A 9,990-nucleotide genomic window follows, 5' to 3' on the forward strand; every position below is an offset into this window, starting at 1 on the left:
TCACATTTTGTGCACACATGCTCACCAAGTGCTGTCATGAACGACAGCCAGCACCTGCACCTCGTAGTATGTGTCAATCACAAGTGCCTGGGACTTTTTGTCCCCCAGGCAGCCATTTTTCAGTGCAGTGCCCCTGATCAGGACCGACTCTGAGATGCATGGCTCACACTGTCCCTAGAGCTTCCTGTGGGACTGTGCCAGTCACCCTCCGTGGACTTTGCTTGGCCTCCTTCCCTTTCTGGTCCCACATCCCACTCCCTTTTATTTTCCTGGGAGCCTCTTCCTAATAAATTACTTTCACACAAATTCTTAATGTTTGCTTCTCTGGAACTCACATAAGACACTGTGAAACCAATTCTAACACCACGTTCTATCTATTACAATACCTGGTGTGGTTTCTGTTTTTCTGACTCGACTCTGACTGATGAAGGACATTACCTATCAAACCTGAAGGACATGACCAAAGCTAAATTCAGAGACAAATGTAGCATTACATGGTCTAAGCTTTCAATTAAAAGACTAGAAAAGCAATAAACATAAAAATAGATGTAGACATTGATATAAGAGAAAAATAATCAATACAACTCAAAAGATGGCCTTTTAAAAAGATTAATAGAGAACTCTTTAGCAAGTTTGATTTAAATAAAAGGCACGAAATTAGTAAAATTGGCCCAAGAAATACAAGCCCTAAGTAGACTAACGACCACAGACAAAACTGAAAAAAAACCCCCCACACAAAACTATCCCCCACAGCAAGTAACTAAATTTCTGTTAGACAGGTTACCTCCCCAACACTTTAAGAAAAATGCCTCTGGGTCAAATTTTGGGGATTACCCTCCTCACGTACCCCTTCGATGAGCTGCAGACACTCAGTCAGAGTGCCGTTAATTTTATTGGACAGTTCAAGCTGTGCGTTCCTTTCTTCCTCTTCTCTTTCCATGCTCTTCCAGAATGAAACATTCATTTCCTCTATGATTTTTCTTTTTGTTTTAAGTTCCATTGGAGGCCGCTTATACATTTTCCCCTTAGATTTCTGCCATTCTTCCAGCTGTTTCCTGTTATGCAATTAGAGGGGAGGAATGGTTTCAGGTTTTTGGGTACATGGTCAAGCTTCAAAGTCTATGCTATGCATGGATTTGAGTACTATCACTGCACACCTTCAAGTACGAAGTCAGGAGACTGGAATTAAAAGCAAGTTACAAATGGGTAACGGCAGCAGTGGGTAATTGCCCCTCCTCGAAGGCGGCGGCATTACTAGGATTAGAGGTGGCCAGCATCTCAGTCTTCAAATCCCTTGATGTCAAGATTATACATGATTTTTCTCTGAAAACTTTCATTTTACTTGTGCGCTAACTCTGAGATCTGACTTTCATCTCTGAGCTCACTAACTCAGCACTCCATTTCTCTTACCACAAGCTTGGTATTTGCCACTGATCAGACTCAACATACCCGCACTATGGCCTCAACAGGGTGTTGGCCACTCAAAGTGACCCACATTGCCCAGTTCCTTAGTCTGCTCCTGACCACACATGGCCCCCTTTACTCTAAAAAAGACAAATAATTTCAGGACTCTTTTTCAAAAGATGGCGACAAGTCCTAATCCTTGCTCTCCCCCACTTTTCACAATCTCCACTCCTACTTCTGAGCAGCCGATTGACTGCTACTGGGGGAGGAACCAAGACATGTGGGCCCGTGTGTGGATGTAGACTTGCTAGCTTCTTTAAATTATAACTAGTTCATGACTCACAAATGTACATTTCAGTCCAGATCTCTCCCTACAGCACCAGCCTTTGTAAAACCCACATCCTGGTTGGTATCTTTTGTTTGATGTCTGGCAGGCATTTCAAATTTAATATTATCCAAAACAATGCTCGATTTTCATCTCTAGATCTGTCCCTGCATCTGTAAGTGTCCCTATCCACCCAGTTGGGAGGGCCGAAAACTAGGAGTTGTCTTTGAGCAGTACTTTCTTTTCCCACATCCCCACACCATCGTATGGACAGTACTGCTCCCACCTCCACCAGCACCCTCCTAGACCACTTCACTGCCACTTTCCGCCTGAAATGCTGCAGCTGCCTCCTAACTCATCTCCTTCCTTGATTCCATTTTAACCCTTAAAAAATTTATCCTGTGAACACATATCTAGATTGATCTTTAAAATGTAAGCCAGACTGAGTCATCACCAGAAATAAAATTCAAATTTTTTCCTATGGCGAATGACAGTGTAACTTGAGTTCTGCCAGCCTCTCCAAGATTATGGTGCACCACTCTCCCTCCCATCCCTACCCTCTAGAACAGTGGTTCCCAACGTGGGGCACATGCCCCACAAGGGGGCAATTTGATTTTTTAAGGGGGGGCAATTTGAGAGTGAGTTGTTAACAGTAAATTGTTTGCATTTCTTATGGTTCTAGGGGCTTCATATACAGTATATAAATATATATTGTGACACATTTATGCATTTCAGTTCTCTATTATATGTTTTGAAACTTTATTTGCTATTTTTCATATCACTTCATATTATTTTTTTTTTTTAACAATTTCTTAGTGATTTCTTCCTCAGTACTTCAAATTCCTTTTGTTCTTTTATTTTTCTCTTTCATGGATGCCATGTTCTTTGGAAGCTTGTTTAGAACAAGTTAATGGCCTTTTAGGCTTCCTCCATGTGAATAGGAGCTCACTTTTTGAATAATAACAATTATATGTCACAGTGAGGGGCACCAGGTTTTAGAGATGCTTAGGTGATGCATGGACAGAAAAAGGTTGGGAACCACTGCTCTAGAAGTTCTGGTGTCCTTTTAGTCTTTTGACCCAAGCTCATCCCTGCCTTAGGGGTCTGGCATAATCATCCTTCAGTCCTTCCTGACTAGGAAATTATCTGTAATTATCCTGTCTTATTTAACCAACTAGAGGCCTAGTGCACAAAATTTGTGCACTCGGTGGTTCCCTCAGCCCAGCCTGTGTCCTCTTGCATTCTGGGAGCCCTCGGGGAATATCTGACTGCCGGCTTAGGCCCGCTCCCCCGGCTGGCAGACGGACATCCTTAGCGCTGCTGCGGAGGTGGGAGAGGCTCCCGCCACTGCTGCTGCGCTCACCAGCTGTGAGCCCGGCTCAGGGCTTCTGTCTGAGCGATGCTCCCCCTGTGGGAGCGCACTGACCACCGGGGGCAGCTCCTGCATCGAGCGTCTGCTCCCTGGTGGTCAGTGTGCGTCATAGCAACTGGTCATTCTGCTGTTCAGTCAATTTGCATATTAGCCTTTTATTATATAGGATGTGTTCACTTCCTGTCTTCGCCACTAGACTGCAAGCTCTAGGAAGGCAAAAATCCTGACTGTCCTAGCACTGTACCTAAAACACACAAGTGTTCAATAACATCCAGTAAAATCCACCTTTTTAAGAGTTCAGTTCTGTGTTTTAACAAATGTAGTCATGTAACTGTAACTATGAAAGCCTTACTGACTTTCCAAAACTTTGCCTGCTCAGACTCATAGTTTTCCATTCCTTCTTCCTTGATAGCTTTTCTGGACTTAACCCCTGGTCTGCTTGACAAAAGACTAGTATTTCCCCACCTCCTCCCAGCCCTCTTCCCTTGCTGCTTAACCTAAAGGGACTTCCTGAGTGAGTCATGTATACCTGCAACCACAACTCTTTACTCAACCATCCTGCTTCAAGCACACAGAAAGTTAGAGAATATTTACTATATTTGCTTCAAATATTCTTTTTTCAGAGTTGAAGCTAAGAATAACCCAGGAGCCATTATTTATGGCCTATTTTCTGACCAAGTACTCCTGATGGTCAATTTGCCTAATCATCTTACATTGCAATTTTGGAATTAAAGCAACATACCTTCGATCCTCTGCTGTGACCTTCTTCTTAACATCTGGGTTAGTCTGGGTCCCATTTGGGACTCCTCTTCCATTTATGGCTGTGCCACCAGCTTGAGTTTTGGGAGCTGTCTTGTTTAGAAAGGGATTCTGGGGAAGAGCCCCTTTCAACTTGGAGTCCAGGGTCTGTGCTTTCTGTTGACAGCTGCTGCTGTGTTTATTCCCCTTGGCTGTACTTGCTCTTATGCTTGGGGTATTGGGAATGACTGAAGGGAAGCTGCCAACAGCCAGGGTAGGCCTTTGGCTCACAGCTTTGGATTTCTGCTGCACACATGACATCTGAGGTCTAGAACAAGGTTGAGTGGGTTTCTGGTCTTGCTTAAGGCGGTCAGGTCCTCCTTGAAGCAGACTGGGGCATGTCCTGGGTCTGGTATGTACTGCTTTTTGTTCAGTAGCAGCATGTGACTGTAACTTGGCTGCACCTGGTCTTTCATATTTACCCCTATTAATATTTATATCCTTCAGGTCCTTGATCCCTGGTTTCTTTGCTGCTTGAGTCCTACTAAGGGTCTGAACAGAGTGAGAGGGAACTGTTTTTGGGGTTTTTACTCCTAGTTTTGCAAGAGCTGTTCCTCTAGGGAGCTGCTGTGACTTCCCTGGTGGAATCCTGGTTTGTGCTTCTCCAACAAATTGTTTATTAGCTCTGTCTCTCAGAACAGCACAATTCAATGAACTTTTACCCAAGGCTTGTTTAGGGGCCAAACTGCTCTTGGTTTGATTATAAGAGCTAGTCTTTGGCTCACTTTTGGTCCATAATTGAGGATGTGGTGTCTTCTCAGAGTCCAGTACAGTTTGGGACAAGTTCTCTTTGTTCACCTCTTTTAGAAAGTTGTGTGAGGACTCACCCTCACCACGGTCACTGTCCACAGAGTCTGTAAGTGCAGTATTTCCTCGATCTGTCACCTGCTGCTTTGCAGCTTTCAGTTCCTGTAGATGAAGTGACCCCACAGTTTTCCTCGACAGCTCTCCAGAGGATGATCCAGCTTTGTGCTGTTGCTGACGGTTGCTGGAAGGCTGACAGTTTGGGAGAGAAGAAACACATCCTGAAGTCAGCCTTTTGCCCAGAAGTTTTGGTGGCTCCAACTTTGGCTTCCGGGAACCTGGGATAATGGCAGGTCTGGGCTGATGTTTAATGCTGATGGGTCTTGTAGCTTTGACAGGCAAAGCAACATGGTTGGCAACATCCTTTTTGGGTCTAATAGTCTAAAAAGACAAAGAAAAATATCAAAAAAGAAAATTTATAAGAATAACTAACTTAAAAAAAATTAGTTATTTTATTTAGAATTTCACTAAGGAAGTTGAAACTGAGAAAATAAAGGCTCACTAAGAGAGGATTTTAATAACCCTATCTAATAAAGAGAGAATATGCTAATTGACCCTCACACCATCACAAAAATGGTGGTGCCCACAGCCAATAAGGAGGGAATATGCTAATTGACTGCCCTGTCCTCAAAGATGGTGGAGCCCACAGCCAATAAGGAGGGAATATGCTAATTGACTGCCACACCCTCAAAGATGGCGGTGCCCAGTTCCCTCAGCCCTGCCGAAGTGGCAGGTGCAGCAAGGCTGGGCCCGCCCCTAGGCGAGCCTGGCCGCTCCGCATGCCTGCCTCCAGAGACCCCCAGTCCCCTCAGCCCCCCAGCCGCCCAGGGCTGGGCCAGGGCACAGGCAAGCCTTGGATGGCAGCTGCCCAGACACCCAGGGCTGCCCGAGGCTCAAGTAACCAGGGCCGGCCGAGGCTTGTGCTGCCGGCAGCGGCAGCAGCAGAGGTATAATGGGGCGTCGCCTTTCCCTGATCGCCAGGTTGCCTCCCGCCCCTGAGGGCTCCCGGACTGTGAGAGGGGGCAGACTGGGCTGAGAACCACCCCTCCACCTCCAGTGCATGAATTTTCATGCACCGAGCCTCTAGTGAGTTCCTATAAAAATATATCAGCATCTTTTAGCTTGATAGAATTAAGCAGAGATGCAGTGAACATACAAAACTTGCTGTTTTAAAAAACATGCCTCAACCAAACAAGTACTTGCTCAATGCCCATTAGGTCCCAGTGAAGTGTTCATTTGAGGGACCCTGGAAAGGTATACACACAGTATACTTATGTTAAGGTACCACCCAAGTTCTTTCTAGTCCTTTGTACGGCCACACTAATATTTTAAAGACAACACTGCCTTTGTAAAGGCCACAGTGTCACTCAAGAACCTTTGTCTCATCACTTGCAAGAACAGATAGTAGATGCAGGGAGGCCTGAGAAACTTTGAACAGCTCTCCATAAGCATCTAACATCACAGAAGTTAGTCATATTTGTGAACTCAGAATGGATTTTAAGGTTAGATTCTATGTTATTAATAAGTAAATGTTTTAGTCATGTGACTTAATTTTGGATAAGAAAGGTAGGACTAGATTACAGAGAACTTTGAAAAATAGGGAGGGGAGTTAGAGTTGAGATGGTAAAGAACAGGAGCATCAGTTCTTAGCAATTACACAGGAAGGTTAATTTGGCAGACATTTGTAAAGTACAGGTTTCCAGGGGAAAATATGCTAGAGCTACCACTCTCTCTGTTTCATTCAATAATATTGTCAAGAGTTCCTGTGTAAACTTTGTGCATATGTAAAGAAGTCTGAAACCAGAGCCACTTGGCATTAAGGGTGAGGCACTGTCTACTCATAGCATTGTATGGGTATGTGTGGTGTTGCTGAGGTGGGGGCAGAAATAGATGGTACACCCACATGTCTATAGCTGGGTTACTCCTTGAGACTCAACATTCCTAGCCACCTCTGATCTCTCCATTATCACTAACTGCTGAGGCATGGAGGTTGGTATCAAAGTGTGCTGTTCTTTTTTTGTACATTAAAAAAAACTTAGTTGTTCTTTTTGTACATTAAAAAAACCTGAGATCTAATTTTCATCCCTGTAAAATTTAAAGTGTACAATTCAGTGGGTTTTAGGTATTCAGAAGGCTGTACAACCATCACCACTAATTCCAGAACATTTTCAACACTCCAGAAAAAAATCCATACTTGCTAGAAGTTACTCCCTATTTCCCTCTCTCCTCAGACCCTGGCAACCACTAATCTACTTTGTTTCTATAGAGTTGCCTACACTGGACATTTCATATAAATGGAATCACACAGTATGATGTGAAGTGGCATTTTGTGTCTGGCTTCTTTCACTTAGCATTATGTTTTCGAGATTCACCCATGTTGTAGCATGTATCAGTATTTATTTTTTAATTAATAAACTTTAATTTTTAGAGCAGTTTTAGATTCAAATCCAAATTGAGTGAAAAGTACAGAGAGTATTATAGACTCCTTATACCCATACATGCACTACATAACTTTTTATGGTTTTATTCTGTTAAACCTGAAGTATGTTGAGGTCCTTTTCCATTATATCCACAATCTAGATCAATGGAACTGATGAGGGAGCATATTCTTGTTAAACAGCATTCCAAAGTGGTTGAGACCAATAGCTCTCAGCTCCGTCATTTAACAGCTGTCCTGTGACTCAGTTCCCTAATCTGTAAAATGGGGCTACTAAGAGTACCTATCTCATAAGGCTCTAAGGACCTACAAGTGAGACACATAGTAGGTGTTCAAAAATGTTAGCTATGAAGAGACCAAAGTGCACTTAAAGACTTTTTTTTGTTAACAAACTGAATTACAATATGTTGTACTTTTCAAAAAACAATTCTGTCTTGTCCCTTATACACTGTTGCCATACTTATGAGAAATATTTGTGTAAAACATTTTCTTTAGGTTGCTAACATCTTTATTATTTTTTATTACTAATCACTCAAAATGGATATTTGTTAAAAGACTAATTTCTACTTACAGATTTAGAAGATGGAGGATTTGGGCAATTATTCTTGGCTTTTAGATAAGGCCTATAAAAGAAAAAATAAGTAATTCTTAGTACAGAAGGATCAACAAGGCTTGGAAAATAGAGCGATTAAAAATGAAATTTTAGCCCTAACCGGTTTGGCTCAGTGGATGGAGCGTCAGCCTGCGGACTCAAGGGTCCCGGGTTCGATTCCGGTCAAGGGCATGTACCTTGGTTGCCGGCACATCCCCAGAAGGGAGTGTGCAGGAGGCAGCTGATCGGTGTTTCTCTCTCATCGATGTTTCTCTCTATCCCTCTCCCTTCCTCTCTGTAAAAAATCAATAAAATATATTTAAAAAAAAATGAAATTTTAAATCAGTAAAATGTCTGTATATGGTAAAAGAATTATAAATTATATTCAATGAAGTCTCCTTATCCTCCCTTCCTTAGTCCCATTATTCTACTCCTCAGAAAACACAATTGCTCTTACTCACACCTGTGATCCCTTCAGAGATGTCCTACATATACACATAATATTCCAACAATTTTAATGCACTGTGCCAGGTACTGGAGATATAATGCCTAACAAGTTTAAAAAACTTGTTTTAACTATCTCCAAATAGTGAATTACCAGGGGAAAAAGTGATACAATTAAAGAAGGAAACAGGCACATATGAAATCTAGCTAGTGAGACAGAAAATGCGAAAAAGGATAGGAAAGTAGAGGAGAATTTAGGATTTAATCTCCATGGATCAAAAGCAATTGCCAAGCTAACAGGGATTTCAATCATGACTTTGTTTCTCCCATCGTGAATATAAGCCCTGGGAGGGCCGGACTGCTCTGTCTTGTTTAGTACCATGTCTTCAGAACCAAGAGAGATACATTACACAGGTATTAAATAAATATCTGTTGAATAAATGCGGTAAGTTTATTTAAACAAAGAAATAAAGTTGAGCAAAGACCCAAAATAAAAATAAAATAAAATGTGAAAGCTAAATTTGCAAAAATTTGTTTTGTAAAAAAAAAAAAGGTTTAGCAACCCAAGTGAACAGAAAATTGATCACTGCTCAGAAGAGGAATAAATAACATCGCTAAGATGTTGACAAAAGATAAAAGTAAATTGGTCATATCATGTTCATTTCAAGAGTAAGTGCTGTCAGCCGCAGCCGACGTGGCTCAGTGGTTAAGCATCAACTTATGAACCAGGAGGTCATGGTTCGATTCCTGGTCAGGGCACATGCCCGGGTTGTGGGCTCGATTCCCAGTGTGGAGTGTGCAGGAGGCAGCCCATCAATGATTCTCTCTCATCATTGATGTTTCTCTCTCTCCCCCTCTCCCTTCCTCTCTGAAAGCAATAAAAATATATTAAAAACAAAAGAGTAAGTGCTAAGGCAGCGATTTTCAATCAGTGTGCCACAGCCAACACAATAGCTGTCTGGTGTGAATGAATCAAAATTACACCTTTTTTTTGGTCAGATCAGCAAAAATATATTTTTCTTGGTGCAGCAGAATTTTGGTAATTAGTCTCTGTATGCCATGAGATGAAAACGGTTAAAGTCGCTGAGCTAAGAGAATGACCAAAGAGCAGGATGTTCATGTGCAGCCATGGAGGACGGAACCAGGGTCATTCAGCTCCCTGACCAAACACTGCCTTCACAAGAATTACTTTCCCAGGAAAAGAGCAGGGATGGAGGGAGCTCCCAGCAAGGTAGGTGATATTGTAGATCCTCCCTCCTTCCTTTGGAGACTCTCACAGTAATAACGCCCAGGTCTTCGCCAATGTACCAGACACTGCCCAGAGGTTTCTGTCATGCTCGCACTGAAAGGCCCTCTTTGAGTTACCGTAGGACGCCCATGTCGTCAGAGCAGAGCACAAGCACAGGGCTTTGCACTGCTGCTGGCAACCAGGGAACCGAGTCCCCTCCCTGCGGGAGACACACTCACTTGCTGTTCTGGCACCGCAGTTTCCCCTTGGCTGCCAGGTACTCCTGGAGCTGTCTCTGCCGCTCTTCTGCAAAACAGGCAAGCAAACAACGGACTTCAGCGCGGGAGGTTAACCAGTTCATTTTATATTCTTTTCCTTTTTTTGGTTGTTAATCCTCACCCAAGGATATTTTTTCCATTGTTTTTCAGAGTGGAAAGGAAGGAGGGAGGGAGGGGGAGAGAGAATGGGAGGGGGGGGGGGCAAGAAAGAGAGAAAGTGAGAAATATCCACCTGTGAGAGAGACATCAAATGGTTGCCTCCCACACACACCCCCAACCAGAAATCAAACCCGCAACCCAAGGCACAT

General features: G+C 43.0%; 1 protein-coding gene across 1 annotated transcript in view; it reads right to left on the bottom strand.

Moving 5' to 3' along the window:
- Nucleotides 1-9,990, bottom strand: part of CKAP2L (cytoskeleton associated protein 2 like) — a 25,562-nt gene that overhangs the window by 14,185 nt on the left and 1,387 nt on the right. Inside the window, exons 2-5 of the mRNA XM_006103005.3 lie at nt 9,644-9,710; nt 7,712-7,763; nt 3,844-5,084; nt 848-1,055 (exon numbers count right to left, since the gene is read on the bottom strand). Coding sequence (XP_006103067.1) covers nt 848-1,055; nt 3,844-5,084; nt 7,712-7,763; nt 9,644-9,710 — 1,568 coding nt within the window. The remainder of the gene's footprint in view (nt 1-847; nt 1,056-3,843; nt 5,085-7,711; nt 7,764-9,643; nt 9,711-9,990) is intronic.

The sequence above is a fragment of the Myotis lucifugus genome, unplaced genomic scaffold (assembly GCF_000147115.1).
Source record: "Myotis lucifugus unplaced genomic scaffold, Myoluc2.0 scaffold_454, whole genome shotgun sequence".
NCBI classification, from domain to species: Eukaryota; Metazoa; Chordata; class Mammalia; order Chiroptera; family Vespertilionidae; genus Myotis; species Myotis lucifugus.